This window comes from Leuresthes tenuis, unplaced genomic scaffold (assembly GCF_036924035.1).
Source record: "Leuresthes tenuis unplaced genomic scaffold, fLeuTen1.0.hap1 SCAF_15, whole genome shotgun sequence".
In the NCBI taxonomy this organism is placed as follows: Eukaryota; Metazoa; Chordata; class Actinopteri; order Atheriniformes; family Atherinopsidae; genus Leuresthes; species Leuresthes tenuis.
The window spans coordinates 32,916,418-32,936,369 of record NW_027325369.1 but is presented as its reverse complement, the minus strand read 5'-3'; the positions used below and the strand labels follow the sequence as shown (position 1 = coordinate 32,936,369).

The following is a 19,952-nucleotide window of genomic DNA, read 5'->3' as shown; positions in this document are numbered from 1 at the left end:
GGCAGAGAGCTACAGAGATGGTCTCAACCTCACTCCCGTCTTCTGCAATTCTTCTGGAGTATGAGTTCTTCTGGAGTGTGAATTCTTCTGGAGTGTGAGTTCTTCTGGAGTATGAATTCTTCTGGAGTGTGAGTTCTTCTGGAGTATGAATTCTTCTGGAGTATGAGTTCTTCTGGAGTATGAATTCTTCTGGAGTATGAGTTCTTCTGGAGTGTGAATTCTTCTGGAGTGTGAGTTCTTCTGGAGTATGAATTCTTCTGGAGTATGAGTTCTTCTGGAATATGAGTTCTTCTTGAGTATGAATTCTTCTGGAGTGTGAATTCTTCTGGAGTGTGAGTTCTTCTGGAGTGTGAGTTCTTCTGGAGTGTGAGTTCTTCTGGAGTGTGAGTTCTTCTGGAGTGTGAATTCTTCTGGAGTATGAATTCTTCTGGAGTAGGAATTCTTCTGGAGTATGAGTTCTTCTGGAGTATGAATTCTTCTGGAGTATGAATTCTTCTGGAGTATGAATTCTTCTGGAATATGAGTTCTTCTGGAGTATGAATTCTTCTGAGTATGAGTTCTTCTGGAGTATGAATTCTTCTGGAGTATGAATGTCTGAATCTCCTCCTTTCACACTTTCTGCCAACATAGAAAACCAAGCTCCCTTTCCAGCATCCCAGAGCAGCAAAGCCCTCTCACCTGCCACAGGTCATCCCATGGGACGCAGTTTCATACCTTTTCTACTCGGAGACATTTTGGGAAACCTCCCACACACGGCCCAGTGTATCTGAGATGATAAAGGCCTCGTTTAGTGTCAGATCGTGCAGAAGGTAGCCTTCAGATTTCAGCCTCACTGTGTGATGTGGAACATTTTCAACCTGACTTTGATCCTTTCCTAAACCTAACAAAGCGGTTGGAGGAAGTGGACGCTGTCCAAAGGTTTGTGGGACCTTAACTTCATCAACCTTTCATTTTTTTTATTATTAACCTTTATTTATACAGGTAAAATCTCAAAGTTACAGATTCATGAACTTGTTGCTGGCTCATAAGTAAAACCCCAACATTTAATCGGACTTATTTCTTATTAATCTGACTGGTTTTAATGTTGATCATTTTAAACACTTGAGCAGCTTTTGTAATGACGCTCTGCTGCAGCCTCACCTGTTGGATGCTATTTCTGACGCCTTAAAAAGAAACAAATACTCTTTTTAAAGTCCCATTTACTGTTCACAGGCACCTTGAAGTCACTCCAGCATACACCGAGTTGATGCTTTTTCAGAAAACCTTATTTCTGTGGGACTCAATGCACAAATTACATACATGTGAACCATAAAGTGTTAAGGTTTGGTTTATGGAGGGAAACCCGCAGTAGAGCCCAACTGACTTTCAATCGATGGAGTCATTGGGAAATTCCTCTTCCTCTCTGCCAACAGACGATAGCTCATTGCCATCTCTTTCTATTCAGAAAGCCCAACACAAAGTCAGGAATTATTCCAGTCATATTTCCTGTGTTCTTTTCATCCCCATTTTTCAGCCACAGCTCAGTCGTGACATGCAGTTTACTGCCTGGCTGTGCCAGTCCATCTTCTGTAGGCCTCCTCACTGTAAACCATGTGACAGACTAATGATGGATATGAGCTCCGGCTCCAGGGCCAATCCACCCTCAATACCCTCCATCCTGCACATCCCGAGGGAAATTTTATACATCTCGTTAAATGCTGTCGGCAACTACTTTTGGCTTCCTGTTACCTTGTAAGGTGGGTGGATTCATGAGGTACATATAGATGAGAGGACAGTCAACAATCGTGGCTCATTTGAAATCATTTTTCCATCCCTTTACACACACTTATCATAGTGGATTTCTCCGCTATAAAATGTAATACCTCTTTAAGTGAAACTCTCAGACTTCATAATCTATATAAGTTCACCTGTTCTGTTGGTCTCGGGCTTATACACCATATTATGTGCCATCCATTGAATTCTATTCAGTCCAGTCCATAAAGTCTGTGTAGAGCAGGTTTGTGTCATTACTGATAACCTAAAATTAAGGAACACTTTAAGGCAATAACAAAGTTAGCCTACTATCACCTTAAGAATATATCAAGGCTAAAAGATCTGATGTCTCTGGAAAAACCTGGAAAAACTGGTCCATGCATTCATCTTTAGTAGGCTTGATTATTCTAACAGCATCTTTACATTTGAGAACATTTTACAGATTTGAGAACCTCCTCCTGGTGAAACTGAACGTGACACAGAACCTTTAATATCTTTACATAAAGTGACTGGTCTTAATGAGCTGTATTATCCATTATTTTACCTAAAAAGTCAGTTAGAGAACTGCAGCTCATCCAGAACTCAGCTGCTCGAGTCCTCACTGAGACCAAAGAAGTGGAGCACATCAGTCCAGCTGTGAGGTCTTTCCACCGGCTGCCGGTCCATCAGAGGATAGACTTTAAAGTTCTGATGCCTGTCTATCAGAGGATAGACTTTAAGGTTCTGATGCTGGTCCATCAGAGGATAGACTTTAAAGTTCTGATGCTGGTCCATCAGAGGATAGACTTTAAAGTTCTGATGCCGGTCCATCAGAGGATAGACTTTAAAGTTCTGATGCTGGTCCATCAGAGGATAGACTTTAAAGTTCTGCTGCCGGTCCATCAGAGGATAGACTTTAAAGTTCTGATGCCGGTCCATCAGAGGATAGACTTTAAAGTTCTGATGCTGGTCTATAAAGCTCTGAATGGTCCAAAATACATCAGTGACCTCCTGACCCACTATGAACCTCCCAGACCCCTCAGGTCATCTGGATCCGGTTCTTTATCAGTTCCCAGAGTCAGAACCAGACCTGGAGAAGCTGCATTCAGCTTCTATGCTCCACATGTCTGGAACAAACTCCCAGAAAGCCTCAGATCAGCTGAAACACTCAGGATTTAAGTCCAGGTTGAAGAAACATCTGTTTTCAGCTGCTTTTGAATAAGCTTGAGTTTCAAAACGGAATCAGATTTTAACTCCTGATTTTATCTATTGTTCTTATTTCTTTCTTTTGTTTAAATTTTAAATCATGCTTTTTATTTCTTCTGTTTTAATGTCTCTGTAAAGCACTTTGAATCACCTTGTTGTTGAATTGTGCTATAAAATAAACTAATATATCTATCTAAAATGAAAGATACTGGTGATGTCAGCTGTAATACTGACAGTAGCTGTATGACAGGATTAATCAAACAAGGTTTATGCCTTCATTCCTCATCCAAGGCAGGAGGCGAGGTAAAGGTAAAATTACACAAAAACAAACTTCTGAACTTCATGAAGGTTGGAGAGTTGGAGCAGGGTCCAGAAAATGACCTTAAATGTTGGCACAAAAGAGGATATATTTCATTCAAATGGCCCAACACATCTCGTAAATGTCCTCCTGAACCTTTCTGGAGGTGTTTTATGCAGCTTTTCATAGAAAACTCTCAGACAACGTACACATGAACATCAGGATAAGAACATTTCCACGCCCTGTTTGTCAATGCAAACAAATGGTGTCGTTTTCTGATGCAGAACCAAGGAGAAAGTGGTGAAAAATCTGACATGATAAGCCAAAACTCTCAGTTTTCCAGTCCACACATGAATGTTTCAGTCAGAATCTGTGAAAAGGACCTTCGTTACCCGGAGGGTGACATTTACTACGCTGTTGTTTTTCTGCAGTGAATGGATATGGATGTAAACTTAACAAACCTGAGGCACTATAAATTGTAAAGTCACTTTTTTAGTGTGCAGCACCAAAATGTGGCCAGAAATGATGCAAGTCCAGGTCAACAGAGAGACAGCTGCCTGTTTCAAAGGAATATCTGAAGGGTCCCAACTGCATTTATGCATCAGCCTGTGAGCATTAAGAGCAGGCAGACTTTGAACTACAGGATATACTCTGCAAATGTGCAATCCTTACTCCAAAAGTGAGTTTGCAGAGGCTTTCATGTAAAATCCTAAAAAGACAGAACATTTTGATGCATTTAGCTGAAGAGCAGAGCCCAGACTGCAGAACCACCACCACATTGAGTTATAAACCAATGTTCGATTCATCCAAATGAATCATACTGGATCAAAACTGGATCAATCAGCAGGTATACAAACACAGATGTGCAGGTGAAGAACTTCCCAACATGAACTAACTGCGTTAGAGCTTTCAAAATGCTTCAGGCTGTGTGCAGACAGTTTCCCAGAATCCTCAGGGGCTCTCTCTGGGCAAACTGTATGATGGTGGTCTGCCCTCTAGTGGTAAGAAATGTCTATGCATTCGAGCGCGTAGCATCATTATTGGCTCATAAATATACTATAGATACACACACACACACTGATTAAGTGATACAGCTGGATCCCATATTGTCAGTATTCAAACAAAACCAGATGTGCTTTATATGAGGAAACCAGAGCAGGAAAATATCTGCCAAATAATATCCCAGAGCAAACAGGATAATCAGAACCTGAGAAACAGGGAAAAGACAAATCTGGAGGTTTATATAGACTGAGTGAGAGAAGGGAAGGAAAGGCTGAAGGTGCACCAAAGCAGAAAGTTACAGAATTAAAGGAATAAGTCAAGCAAACTGAGGAGAGTAAAGAGCTGCTGATAATAAAAGGTCCGGGTGGAGCATCACCCACATTCAGTGGAGTTCAGAGCTGGTTGTGAAAAACAGCCGGTGACGCTGGCTCCTCCTGGACAGATCTTATGGATCATAGAATAGCTGCTTTGCAGAGTAAAGATGATGACTGGGTATCACGGTGAGTCACCAGAACTCTCTGGGGCCCTGAAATGTGATTTCAGATAGACGAACTGATGAAATTCTCATTGAGACGTGCAACAGCCAGCCCCCTTTGATGGATGCTATAACGAACCGTAATCAGCATCTTTCTCATTTCATTATTGGAGGAAGTGATGGATGATATAGATGAGTACTTTTCCAAGTGATAAGGTCCCATTAGAGTTAATAGCCAAAGAGCAGAGGAGGAAAGTGAAGTTATGCCAGGCTCAGAATACAGAAAAATGGGTTGAATTGTCAGATTTCCCCCTACCCAACTGGAGAAATTCAACCTGACACCTGACCCAAAGTATCTGGTATTTTACACGGTTTACATCCAGTCTGAAACCTCCCAAACCGCTCATAAACTCATCAGAGCCATCCAGATGTTATCATACGAATGTTTCAATGGGAGCAAAGATTCATTCTTATTCCTGCAGCTCTGAATTAATCCATTTAAAAGCTGCATTAAGTGTTTGGGTGCAGAGTTACAGACAAAGGTTGCAGTCTGGGTTTTTATCCAAACTCTTTTCCTGTGGAGCCGCTCAGAAACAGGACATTAAAACATCTGTAACCATATGAATGAGCCAGAAACAGGACATTAAAACATCTGTAACCATATGAATGAGCTGTCTGACAGCTGCTACTTTTCACATTTATTCAAAGTCATCTGAACCTGCTTTATTTCTCCTAATTTTAAGTTTTAATGCAAAAGATTGTTTTTTCCTGTCCAATAAGATGATCTGAACTGTCAGAGGAACTAGTTTCTTCTTCAGGTTTCTCCTGTTTGCTGATATCTGAACAGCCATTAATGAGACTCTTTCTTCTACTTTTTAATGTTTTTAGCTTATTTCCATCAGAGCGATTCTGCTGAATCACACAAATGAGACTTTCAGTTAATCGTGAACTCACTTGAATCCGATTTCTTCTTCATATTTATATTATTTTTATATTTCCAGCAGGATGCAGCCATAAACTCGCCTGTATTGTCCTGATTTCAGAAGAACATCCGTTAGAAAATGACTAATTTCACTGTAATTTTACACTTGAAACTGTTTCTCTCGGATGTTTGTCCAGATCATTTAATGCACTTCTTTGTGTCGCATTAGATGTGTTTTTTAATGTTTTTAGCTTATTTCCATCAGAGCGATTCTGCTGAATCACACAAATGAGACTTTCAGTTAATCGTGAACTCACTTGAATCCGATTTCTTCTTCATATTTATATTATTTTTATATTTCCAGCAGGATGCAGCCATAAACTCGCCTGTATTGTCCTGATTTAAGAAGATAGATAGTTAGAAAATGAGCTGTTAGTGACTCATTTCACTGTAATTTTTACACTTGAAACTCACTTGAATCCGATTTCTTCTTCATATTTATATTATTTTTATATTTCCAGCAGGATGCAGCCATAAACTCGCCTGTATTGTCCTGATTTAAGAAGATAGATAGTTAGAAAATGACTCATTTCACTGTAATTTTACACTTGAAACTGTTTCTCTCGGGTGTTTGTCCAGATCATTTAATGCACTTCTTTGTGTCGCATTAGATGTGTTTTTTTAATGTTTTTAGCTTATTTCCATCAGAGCGATTCTGCTGAATCACACAAATGAGACTTTCAGTTAATCGTGAACTCACTTGAATCCGATTTCTTCTTCATATTTACATTATTTTTATATTTCCAGCAGGATGCAGCCATAAACTCGTCTGTATTGTCCTGATTTAAGAAGAACATCCGTTAGAAAATGACTCATTTCACTGTAATTTTACACTTGAAACTGTTTCTCTCGGGTGTTTGTCCAGATCATTTAATGCACTTCTTTCTTTGTGTCGCATTAGATGTGTTTTTTAATGGTTTTAGCTTATTTCCATCAGAGCGATTCTGCTGAATCACACAAATGAGACTTTCAGTTAATCGTGAACTCACTTGAATCCGATTTCTTCTTCATATTTATATTATTTTTATATTTCCAGCAGGATGCAGCCATAAACTCGCCTGTATTGTCCTGATTTAAGAAGATAGATAGTTAGAAAATGAGCTGTTAGTGACTCATTTCACTGTAATTTTTACACTTGAAACTCACTTGAATCCGATTTCTTCTTCATATTTATATTATTTTTATATTTCCAGCAGGATGCAGCCATAAACTCGTCTGTATTGTCCTGATTTAAGAAGAACATCCGTTAGAAAATGACTCATTTCACTGTAATTTTACACTTGAAACTGTTTCTCTCGGGTGTTTGTCAGGATCATTTAATGCACTTCTTTCTTTGTGTCGCATTAGATGTGTGTGTGAGGTCCGGACTCACGGTCGTTGCATTGTGTGCCAGTGTAGGAGGTCATGGAGCAGTCGCAGGTGTAGTTCTCCCACTGCTGGATGCAGATGCCCATGTTAGCGCAGGAGTCTTCCTGACAGGTGGTGCTGGGACCTGTCCAAGTCCAACAGTCCCCACAGCCAGACAGACACCAAACACACGGGACAAACAACATCTGGTTCAGCAATAATCAATCCATGACTGAGCATGGCCCAGAGGCCAAACTCGAGCATTTTGCCCTTTCCTCCCAACCTAAAACGACTCCTTTTTACTTCTGTTTTAAATGTGTTACAGCTGAGATTTTCTGAAAAAAACAGCCAACAAGAAGTATCATTTAGTGTTTTGGTATCAGCCATTTTACTTTCATGCTCTTCTTTTCGTTCAAGTGAGACGATGTTGAGTCAGATTTACACAAAATTCTGAAATGTCTACGCTTGTTTTATTTAGATCTACACAGCTGTACAGCATCCCTGGGGGCTGATATTTAACTTTTAGCTGCAATCGGGCCCAAAAGATCCCATAAAGCCATGGCAGCAGCAGGTGTTTACCTGATGTTGCATCGACTTTGCCCTGAAACTGATAGGATTAAGCTGCAGATTCAGCAAATATCCAACAGGTGATGCAGCCTGATTCCATGTTAGACAGTTTATTTTGTTGAGCTTTAAGAACTGTAAAGTCATGGAGTAGGTAACAGTTCAACAGGCTGAAGCCTGGCTGTGCTTGGATTCATTTTAACTGGATGGCTGAAGCCTGTTAAACTGGCTTCAGTGTATTCAGGAGGGCGGCTGGAGCCTAACCCAGCTGCCATTGGGCGAGAGGCCGCGTCCCTCTGACCGGGTCACCAGTTAATAACCAGCTTAATAACATCAGTCGAGCGTTTTCATATTGATGAAAGAATGATTTAATTAAGTTTTCTTTTCCTCTGCAGGTCAGGAATGATTTTATCAACTGTTTTAAAGGTGATTCTGAATCTGTGAGACGGGCCGCTGCTACTTAAATTACCAGGTTAATTTATTTATTTCAAAAGTTATTTCAAACGCTGGCCTCGATTTAGTTTTTCTCTTATTTCTGATAAAGAATCATTAACAATGTCATTCTGTGGTCCAAAACACAGCAACATGCAGTTAAAATGAATCAAAGATGGGTAAAATAACAGCAGACAAAGTAGCATTTTCAGTTTAAAAGGACTGATGTTACTGAGTTACAGGTCATGTTAAGTGTCACTGTGTTCCTCCACAATAACATACATTAATCTTCATAAATGCAGCTGTCAGCCCTCATCAACTACTTGAATTAATAAAACATGTGGAGACTTACCTTGTGAAATGATGCTTTGAACTGATGATGAGTTGAAAGATGGAATGGAGCCAAAAACAGACGTTTGATGCAAACTTGTTCTGTTTTTGAAACTGATCTGCTTCAGGATTCAATGTAACATGGAACAGTGAGAGGTTCACTGACGTTAAGCGCTGCAGATGCGGCTGTTCAGCGTTTTAACGGCACACTATCATCATCTAGTGGTCGAACAGTTTGTTGCAGCAACCTGAACTGAGAACTTTGATGCAATGCAAATCAAATCTCACTGTGATGCATGGAAAACGCAAATAAAAAAAGGATTAATCAATAAAAGACAATCATCTCATTGCAGACATCATGAACTCAAAATACATCGTGTGTTTTTTTCATCAACTTCATTTCATCTGTAAAGAAACATCAATCTTTGTATTAATGTAATGATTTATAAAAGATAATGATGGCATTTCCAACAGTCTTTCCCTTTATATTCTCAACTCTCTCCTTGTTTCTTAGTCCCTTCCATCAGAGATAAGAGTGGCTGCAGACATCCTTGGTTCAGAGCTGTCATTTTAAACCAATGTACTGCTGCTGCACCTTAAGACCTGTTTGCAGGAAGAATGGGACAAAATAACAGCTGGAACTCTTCCTCACTTGGTTTCCTCAGAGTCAGAGTGTCTTTAAGTGTTGGCAGAAGGAAACAAAGTGGGAAAAGGTTCACTGTCCTGAGTTGAAGGTTGAAATGTGAAGATAGATGTTTACTAATAAAGGAAATGAAGCTGATGAGACAAAACGTGAATTATCTTGAGTTAAATTATCATTTCAGCTGTGATGGATGCTCACTGGCTAAATAAACCCAAATCAGTTTAATTTGATGAAGACTTGTAATAAAACACAAACTTAATAAGATAGCAGCCGAATGACTGGAGAACTGATCATGATGTGCTGCCAAAAGACAAAATAAATCATACAAGCACAGATAAAATGAAACATCAGAATGCAATGGACAACCAACTGTGATTGATGAGATTTTATTTGGAAAAATAAATTGATCAACCATCTCTTTCTCACAGAGCATACAGTACAATGAACAACATCGTTACCAAGCCCATTCAGATCGTCACACAGAGCAGTAAACATACAGTTATTTTCTGTTTGATTAGTATGAAATGCCTCACATTCATTGGTCCGACATGTGAATAAATGTAAAAAACAGAACAAAAAACACAACATATGTTACATAAATGTCCAACTGATGGCAGAAGGAAACACTGACTTCCATGCAGACAAGAAGAGGTTGTGGAAGATGGCCCAGAACCTTCTGAGGGTGACAAAAATGCACAAAAGATGGAAACATTTTGTCCACATCTGCTTGTTCGTGCAAAATGTTTCAACTTCATTCTGACGTCGCTGCAGCACAAAAAGGCGCGAACAGTTGGAAGGTGACACAAAACATTGAAACCTTTGGCAAGTTTTGCTTTGTGAACAAACTGCGTGGACTAGAGTCCAGATATGGCCTGATGCAGATTTCATGGCCGGAGGTAAAACTACACATCGAAATTCCCTGCTTCCTGATTTGCATAGTGAAGACATCTTCAACCTCTCCCTCGAGCAGTGCCTATTAAGTTTATTTTTCTGTAAGATCTGTCTTGCATGATATGCTAACTGCAGCACTGAGCCAATCAAGGTCAAATGTAGATAATTCACCCTTTATTCCAGTGAAACAGTTGAATTTTGCATGTGAGTGGAGCTGATGTGGAATGGTGGGTGGAGCTTGATTGGGCTGACAAATAAGAGGTGGAGTGTCTCTAACCTCTTTTTATATGAAACGTGTAAATATCCACTGGCGAGTCTTTTCAAGAAACCTTAAGATGTTGCCAAAGAGTCAACATCCATTGCTGAATTTTCTGGATTTAAACACCATAACGATATCTTCACTGATAAAGGTTGGATAGCTGCGACTGATTTAATGAACTGATGAAAGAGACAATAAAAAGAATTCCCAAATTCAGGGAGCGTTCCAGTTTGATTTTTCCCACTGGGAACTTGGAAATTCAGGCTTTTTAGTTTAAATGGAACACAGCTGTAAAGTATCTGCCGGAGCCGTAAGGTGTCTACTGGAGCTGGAAGGTGTTTGATGGAGCTGTAAAGTACCTACTGGAGCTGTAAGGTATCTCCTGGAGCTGTAAGTTATCTGCTGGAGCCGTAAGGTGTTTGATGGAGCTGTAAGGTGTTTGATGGAGCTGTAAGGTATCTACTGGAGCTGTAAGGTATCTACTGGAGCTGTAAGGTGTTTGATGGAGCTGTAAGGTACCTACTGGAGCCGTAAGGTATCTGCTGGAGCCGTAAGGTATCTACTGGAGCCGTAAGGTATCTACTGGAGCTGTAAGGTATCTACTGGAGCTGTAAGGTATCTGCTGGAGCTGTAAGGTACCTACTGGAGCTGTAAGGTACCTACTGGAGCTGTAAGGTATCTACTGGAGCTGTAAGGTATCTACTGGAGCTGTAAGGTGTTTGATGGAGCTGTAAGGTACCTACTGGAGCCGTAAGGTATCTGCTGGAGCCGTAAGGTATCTACTGGAGCTGTAAGGTATCTACTGGAGCTGTAAGGTATCTGCTGGAGCTGTAAGGTATCTGCTGGAGCCGTAAGGTATCTACTGGAGCTGTAAGGTATCTACTGGAGCTGTAAGGTATCTGCTGGAGCTGTAAGGTACCTGCTGGAGCTGTAAGGTACCTACTGGAGCCGTAAGGTACCTACTGGAGCTGTAAGGTATCTACTGGAGCTGTAAGGTATCTGCTGGAGCTGTAAGGTATCTGCTGGAGCCGTAAGGTATCTACTGGAGCTGTAAGGTATCTACTGGAGCTGTAAGGTATCTGCTGGAGCTGTAAGGTACCTACTGGAGCTGTAAGGTACCTACTGGAGCTGTAAGGTATCTACTGGAACTGTAAGGTATCTACTGGAGCTGTAAGGTACCTACTGGAGCTGTAAGGTATCTCCTGGAACTGTAAGGTATCTGCTGGAGCTGTAAGGTACCTACTGGAGCTGTAAGGTACCTACTGGAGCTGTAAGGTACCTACTGGAGCTGTAAGGTACCTACTGGAGCTGTAAGGTACCTACTGGAGCTGTAAGGTATCTACTGGAACTGTAAGGTATCTGCTGGAGCTGTAAGGTATCTGCTGGAGCTGTAAGGTATCTGCTGGAGCTGTAAGGTATCTGCTGGAGCTGTAAGGTATCTACTGGAGCCGTAAGGTATCTGCTGGAGCCGTAAGGTGTTTGATGGAGCTGTAAGGTATCTACTGGAGCTGTAAGGTATCTCCTGGAGCTGTAAGGTATCTACTGGAGCTGTAAGGTATCTACTGGAGCTGTAAGGTATCTACTGGAGCTGTAAGGTATCTACTGGAGCTGTAAGGTGTTTGATGGAGCTGTAAGGTATCTACTGGAGCTGTAAGGTGTTTGATGGAGCTGTAAGGTATCTACTGGAGCTGTAAGGTATCTACTGGAGCTGTAAGGTGTTTGATGGAGCTGTAAGGTATCTACTGGAGCTGTAAGGTATCTCCTGGAGCTGTAAGGTATCTACTGGAGCTGTAAGGTATCTACTGGAGCTGTAAGGTATCTACTGGAGCTGTAAGGTATCTACTGGAGCTGTAAGGTGTTTGATGGAGCTGTAAGGTATCTACTGGAGCTGTAAGGTATCTACTGGAGCCGTAAGGTATCTACTGGAGCTGTAAGGTATCCACTGGAGCTGTAAGGTATCCACTGGAGCTGTAAGGTATCTACTGGAGCCGTAAGGTATCTACTGGAGCTGTAAGGTGTTTGATGGAGCTGTAAGGTATCTACTGGAGCTGTAAGGTATCTCCTGGAGCTGTAAGGTATCTCCTGGAGCTGTAAGGTATCTACTGGAGCTGTAAGGTGTTTGATGGAGCTGTAAGGTATCTACTGGAGCTGTAAGGTATCTACTGGAGCTGTAAGGTATCTACTGGAGCTGTAAGGTGTTTGATGGAGCCGTAAGGTATCTACTGGAGCTGTAAGGTATCCACTGGAGCTGTAAGGTATCCACTGGAGCTGTAAGGTATCCACTGGAGCTGTAAGGTATCTACTGGAGCTGTAAGGTGTTTGATGGAGCTGTAAGGTATCTACTGGAGCTGTAAGGTGTTTGATGGAGCTGTAAGGTATCTACTGGAGCTGTAAGGTATCTACTGGAGCTGTAAGGTACCTACTGGAGCTGTAAGGTATTTGATGGAGCTGTAAGGTATCTACTGGAGCTGTAAGGTATCTACTGGAGCTGTAAGGTATCTACTGGAGCTGTAAGGTATCTGCTGGAGCTGTAAGGTATCTACTGGAGCTGTAAGGTATCTGCTGGAGCTGTAAGGTATCTGCTGGAGCTGTAAGGTATCTGCTGGAGCTGTAAGGTATCTACTGGAACCGTAAGGTATCCACTGGAGCTGTAAGGTACCTACTGGAGCTGTAAGGTATCTACTGGAGCTGTAAGGTATCTACTGGAGCTGTAAGGTATCTGCTGGAGCTGTAAGGTATCTACTGGAGCTGTAAGGTATCTACTGGAGCTGTAAGGTACCTACTGGAGCTGTAAGGTACCTACTGGAGCTGTAAGGTACCTACTGGAGCTGTAAGGTATCTGCTGGAGCTGTAAGGTATCTGCTGGAGCTGTAAGGTATCTACTGGAACCGTAAGGTATCTACTGGAGCTGTAAGGTATCCACTGGAGCTGTAAGGTACCTACTGGAGCTGTAAGGTATCTACTGGAGCTGTAAGGTATCTACTGGAGCTGTAAGGTATCTGCTGGAGCTGTAAGGTATCTACTGGAGCTGTAAGGTATCTACTGGAGCTGTAAGGTATCTGCTGGAGCTGAGCTAACAGAGTTTGCAAGTGGTTTAACAATATTTACCAACTAACAACAAGAGACTGATCTGAATACTTGGTGAATTTGAGCATTTATTGTTTAAAAATGTAAACTCTGGGTAATTCTGACAGTTTTTTTAAACAGAGAGCTGAAATGAGCAGCTTTCCAGACACTGGGAGGCAGGGTTCAGCGATGGGTAAATTAATTATGTGTAAGAAACATGCTTAAGTGTAGACTTTCGCTTTAAATATGAGTGTCTGTATCAGTCTGTGATATTGTGCCAGTGCTCTTAAACCAGACACTCATTTAAGTCGCTATAGTACTTTTACTTATCTTTTGTATTTTAAGACTTTTTGCATTCACATAATTCAGGAAAACAAACAAAAGAAACTGTACAAAAACATATGAAAAGAGACAAAACCGAGCACCTGGGGGTCATTATTATTGCTGCACTGGCAAAATAAACCTGCTCTTATTGTGACTTTGATTGTCAGTGGATGGCCAATGTGGCCGATAAAATGTGGTGATGCAGATGAGGAAGCATTGGATGTTTGGTTTGACTAGCAGTGAGTAAGTGAGGCAACAAATACAGTTAAAAGGATGGAGTGACTTCCGTATGGATGCAGGGCTGAAGAGCTACTGTTTGCATTGAGCAGGAAGAAAGGGCTGCTGGAGCTGGAGTTGGAGTTGTAGTTGGAGTAGTCTAAATCAGGCTGAGATTTGAGGGACGGTGTACCTTCACATCCACGTTCAATCTGCCCGCTGCGAAACAAGGCGTCATTCAGGAGATCTGGGAGGCGACCGTTGAGGTCCACCGACGCCAAACAACCCTGAAAGCCTTCTCTAGAAGCCACCAGTTTAGGCAGGTTGCCATACATGCCTGGACCCAGTCCCGCGATGAACAGATCACCTAAAGGGCGGAAAGTACACAAACAGTGCAGGAGAATCCGCATAAAGGTTTTTACATGTAAGTTTATCAGCCGAAGGGGGTCGAATCTAAGATATAATTCTGAAATAAATCTAAATCTCGCTGTCAGAGTGTACTACCAAAGGAAAGCAGGAAGGAAAGTACACAAACAGTGCAGGAGAATCTGCATAAAGGTTTTTACATGTAAATTTATCAGCCGAAGGGGTCGAATCTAAGATGCAATTCTGAAATAAATCTAAATCTCGCTGTCAGAGTGTACTACCAAAGGAAAGTAGGAAGGAAAGTACATCAACACTGATATCTTCCTACAATGGAATGACTCCAAACAACAACAATACACCATTATACAAAAATAATGACCATCAAATACTGGAAATGACCGTTAAAGGTAATTTCTGCCAAAGAGGGTTCGACCAGAAAATAAATACAAGCTTTCAACTCAAAAGATGAAACATGTTATTAGCTTATAGAATAAGAATTACTGTGTTTTTAGTACATCAACAGCTTATATCCAAAGATGTCATTGGCTGCCTTCTGCCACCATGCTGCTACAGTAGCCCGGAAGAGCCAAACCACACACTTGGTCTCCAGTTGTCTTCACCAGTTTTTGGGTTGGTTTCAATTCGAATTAGTTAATTTAGAATAAGGAACCCCTTGATTTCACTATGCTGGACCTTTAAGCACGTTGTGTACATTGAACTTGATTACATCTGGAAGTCTCGTCCTCTAAAAGCAGTTTTTGTAACACGTTGCCACATTTTAAATGACTTCACACCCTGAGATGATGGAAGTGATGCAGTACAAGGCAACGTGGAACTGGAAAGTGACAGAACAACAGGCTAAAAACCGTTGTTAAACTGGCAAACTGTGAACAGAAATCATAGAAGATATTTGAGCATTTTGGGGGCATAACGGCTAAACTCTGGAAAACCAGAGCGCCTGCAGCCATGTTCCATCTCCTGCACATACCTTTCAGGTCCAGGTTCTTGGCCCCGTTGATGCTCTGACTCGTGGTGGTGGCGTCCACTTTCAGGGTGTGCGTGTTGCTGTTGTCTCGGGTGATGGCCACGTTGTGCCACTGATTGTCATTTAAGGACCTTTCGCTTTTCCCCTTTATGAGGTTGGGCCCATTTCCAAGATCAAAAACATAGTGGATGTATCTGCAAGAGAAGATTTATTGAGACTTGCAGAAATCTGATGACATCCTTAGTTTTCTGTCTTTAAAGTTCATGTTTGAAAGATCAGCAAACTACACTTTTATAACAGAGCCTTGTCTTTGGAGAGCTTATCTAACCTTTAAATGTTATTTACTGCATACATACCTCTATACTGACCCTCAGGTTTCACCACTGGAGTCCAGTGGGTGTTTTGGATTGTCTGAATCAGGCTTTTTTAGACGTTTGCTGGAAAATGCTGAATTTTGCGTTGAAGACGCTTCCGAGAGTCTGATCAATTTGATCTATTGCAGGTTTTTAATTAGTCTTTTAAGAGATCTTTCCAGCACTTCTCTCTGAGGGAGAGAAGCGAGTTCAGCTTGCCTATCATTCCTATTAAGAATAATTTCCTTTTCACAACACAAACTTAGGAAAGAGCTCCCTGAAAACACTTTGTTGTATACTTAAAGCTGTGGAATCCAGTTATTTTAATATAACCTTATTAAACATTTGCATTTGCTGCATGTTATCAAAGTCTTTAAAATGTTTTAAATTTGGATCACATTGCCTTTTGTGACGATAAACAAGCCATAACCCTGCCAAGCTAAATAGGATCTGAGACCTTTGTAAAAGTTAGAGGAGCTCATATCTCTGGATGGAAATCATGTGTACAGTATCTACCCTTTAACATGTTTTCTAATGGTTAGGCAAAGTATCCTCAAGGCAGAACAGATTCATTTGTTAACCTGTAACCACAGATTGACAGACAAATGCATCCATAACTAGCACAATAACACAGGGCTGCACTGGGGCCTGCAATAGAAATTTTAAGTTAGACTATAAGATGTTCACTAATAGTTGGATGTAGAGCAGATTTAATTCAGTGTTGAGTAGGCAGAATACTATGAGTACTATGAGAGGATCAGCAGCTAAACCTCACTATAAAACATCTGTAAAGCTTAAAAGAGTCACATAAACAGATGTTAATTCTTTATTTCATTGCCAATTCTTCAAAGTTTCGATGTGTAAGAGGTTGAAATGTGTCCTCACCCTTTAACCAGTTCCACAGCGATAAAGTCGTTGCCATCGCCAGAGTTGAAGAGGATGAAGCCATCTGGGGAGGTGGTCTTGAACTGGAAGAAGAGGTGCATGGATGTGTAGGCCTGCAGGGTGGCCAGGCTCAGGTAGCTGCTCTTAGATTTGAAGGTGACAGGGTCGGCGATAATGGAACGGATCCCAAAGCGAGCGTTGAGCTCGCAATAATCAATGTCGCCATTCTTGCACAAGTCAATGTAGAGCATGCCGTTAAATCTGTGGAAAAGGAAGAGAACAGGCGGCTGAAATCCTGTTCCTCAGTCTGGAAAAGAGCTGCAGACGCTGGCTGTTTCAGCCATTTGGGGGCAGAAGAGTCCTACTTCAAACTGCCGGATGGATTACATCATCTTTCAAAAAAACATCCCTCCATCCGTTTCTATACCTGCTTAATCCAGTTCATGGGTTTAAAGATACAGCAAATGATTTATGTGAAACTCGCTCTGTTATCCTGCATGTGTGATAATAAGAACTGTCTCTGGGAGTCGGTTCAGACTGCATCCAGCCTCCGGAGCTGGTCATTAAATCTGGCCTTTGTGGAGCAGAAGTGACTGAACTAAAGGGTTAAATGTGTCGTACAACCAAAGGGTGACAAATCTCTGGATTTGTTAACTTGTCATTTGATTTATAGGCAACTTGAAAGAAGTGGCGGTTAAAAAATAGCAATATATGCACATGTTTCATAGGGAATTGTACCTAAGGCTCTGCAGATGACCAATGAAACTGGACGGGATGCTGGAAACAAACTGGCGCTCGGTCATGATGCCCGTTTCAATGTTGTGGAACTCCAGCCGGGTGTGGTCACCCACCATTTGGCCTGGAGATGGGGAGGGTGCAGGGGATGGGTTGAAAAGAAAGACAAAAAAAACGAAAAGAAAAGAGAACACTGTCTGACACTAACACAAAAGGGCTGATTTAAGGAGAAAATTACATTAACAGTATTAGATGAATGCAAACTGCCGCTAACTGCTTCATAGCTCTTCTTATCACGCTACCAATCATTAATGGCAACACCCCCCTCAAGAGAACATTTCCAGTTGGTGCAGGTAAGTACCTTCTGCTACATCATCGTCAACCGTTAGCTTGTAGGTTTTTCCACGGCGTACCACACGCACTGTATGCCATTCATTATCATTGAGCTTTTGCCCGGCATACAGGGTCTCCGGTCCCTTGCCTGAGAACAATGGTCAGTCACAAAGTTAAGGACATGCTGAGCCTCGAACCAAACCTTTGTTTTCCCACCGGTTGGTCTCAAGTTATTGGTAGAAATTCTACGAGCTGCCAAGCAAACAGCCATGAAAAGAGTTTAAGAGATTTTGGTTCATTTTGGGAAACAAAGGTTTGGTCAAGACAGTAAATTACAGTGAAAATACAAAATAGTTTACATCTATGCTCATATCATACAGTCGAGTACTAAGCTACAGAGAACTGCTTTTCCTCATCACAGGCTCATAGAAATCTTTACCTACCTGTTTAGTTTCTCTCTTTAATATTTTTTAGCTGTTAACTTTAAATTAAAATCATCTGAACTAAGGAGAACCGAGTCCCCTGAACCCAAAAACTCGATCTGCTGTCTCCCAGATATACACGAAGTAGGAGTATTTATCTTATCTTATTTATCTTATTTATCTATTAGACAGTTAGGGGTATATTTAGGGGCAATTTGAGGATAAAGCATTTCTAAATTAAACAGTTCAGTTCAATGCAGTCTGATGCCGTTATTAACATTTTTAAACATGGATGCTGTCCTTAAAATAAACTGTTATCTGCCATCAAAGGTATAAATCTAATATAAGACCAGGGAATCCCAGTAGCTTTGCTCTTATACAGGCTGACCCACATTATATACGTTGGGTGGTATCTTTTACCACAGCTTTACTGTCTGTATCATGTAATTCTGTAAATCTGTAGTCAGACAGATGCTTTAATAACTGTTGATCATCATGTTCTTACTAAGTTGTGGTTAAGTTGTTCCCTCCTCTGGATTTTACCTGATTCCAGATGTTAGATTTGGAGATGTGAGGTGGTAAACTGCATCATTTAAGCTGTTAAACTGCATCATTTAAGCTGTTAAACTGCATCATTTAAGCTGTTGTGCAGACCCACCAGCTGCTCTCTGACAGAAATATAGAACAGATTCTGCTCAGGATCTAAAACTAAAACCACCAACTTTTTACTGTAGAACTGAGCCATTAACCGGTTACAGTACGTTTTATTCCAGTTCCAGTTGGTATGGGCTCATTTTTACACCACCAAACGGACGTGTTCTTTGGCTTTGACAAGCTTAGACTCCAGCTTTAGACTCCAGCTAACAGTGCTCTGTGTGTTTAGCTATGAACAGCTGGCAGGTTGTAAGATACCTTCACAGAGGACCGAGCCTCCTGTGTTTGGATTTCATTTTGTTTTCTTAAGGACACGTTTAAGATCACATTCATTTAAACTACGTGTAAAACCGCAACATTTACGCAGAGCAGTCAGGAGATAATTATTCTACAGCTCTGTATTTGCTGCCTTTAGTTGGGTTCAAAGAAGAAGAAGGTGTAGAAAGATGTTATAAGACATTTAGCATCATGTGACCTACAGCCTTCAGCCATAAGGGTGCTTTCCCTTCAAGGAGAACGTGACATTTGGAAACAGATGTGCTTTGGTCCCCCCAGAGTGGACTCATTTAAATTTATCATGGACTCACACGGGTTCATTTTGAAGGATTTGAGTCCAAAACCAAAGCTTGACCCGGCTGAGGGATCATTGCTCCTAATTTAAAACGACTAAAACTCTTTCATAGGACTTAAAGAGAAAAATGGCAGCTCAGAAATCCCAAATATTATCCCAAATGTTAGCTGGAGAGTCTCTATGATGTAACTGTGTCCAAACGTTAAAAGGATCTGAAGAAAAGCATTGATTAGCTTCAGTAGGATCTTCATTATTTACCAGGCTTCACTTCACTTCACTTCTCCAGAACCGATTCCTTTCCATCTCACACATTCTGAATGAATCAGTCATTTTTATATCTTTGCTTCAGCTACATCCTTAAAAAAAGCCGGCGAAGCAAAGATCTCTATGGGCTCGTTATGAGTACCAGCAGTTATAAAGCAGCAGAAAGAGCTCACCGATTCACCATCGATAATTTGATATTATTTAAACACCTTTAAGACCTTTAACAATATCATAATAGTCCAACTTTGGATCTCAAGTTTCCTACAAGATGAATTCAGTGATCTTATTAAGAGAAATATCCCCTTGTATCAAATGTGACTCTTAATTCTGTTGGTGTGAAAGAGTGTCGTTAAATCATGAGAATTACAGCCTTTCTATTGTAATAAATGACAGAGTCGTGATGGATTTCCACTTTATGTTTGCTGTCATTGATTAATCACCTCGCTGTGGAGGATGTGTGCATCTTCTCTTTGGCCAGTTGTTTGTCAACTGGCTCAATGCATCATTCTATTAAACCACTAATAACTTATTTCTGTTGGTGCATTTAGAGGTTACACACGGCCCCTGATGCTTTTCACTAAATGTAAAGGAGTGGAAGGAATAATAGAGATAAAAGTG

At 41.0% G+C, this 19,952-nt stretch overlaps 1 protein-coding gene across 4 annotated transcripts in view; it reads right to left on the bottom strand.

Annotated features, from left to right (window-relative positions):
- The window catches only part of nrxn3a (neurexin 3a), a 164,756-nt gene that overhangs the window by 41,161 nt on the left and 103,643 nt on the right, over positions 1–19,952 (bottom strand). For all 4 annotated transcript variants that reach the window (XR_011907672.1, XR_011907673.1, XM_072364904.1 and 1 more), the window contains exons 12-17: positions 17,452–17,571; positions 17,094–17,214; positions 16,356–16,616; positions 15,121–15,311; positions 13,960–14,133; positions 7,067–7,186 (exon numbers count right to left, since the gene is read on the bottom strand). Coding sequence is in view for 2 of the 4 variants with exons in the window: in XM_072364904.1 (XP_072221005.1) it covers positions 7,067–7,186; positions 13,960–14,133; positions 15,121–15,311; positions 16,356–16,616; positions 17,094–17,214; positions 17,452–17,571 (987 nt within the window). In the remaining 2 variants the exon portion in view is untranslated. The remainder of the gene's footprint in view (positions 1–7,066; positions 7,187–13,959; positions 14,134–15,120; positions 15,312–16,355; positions 16,617–17,093; positions 17,215–17,451; positions 17,572–19,952) is intronic.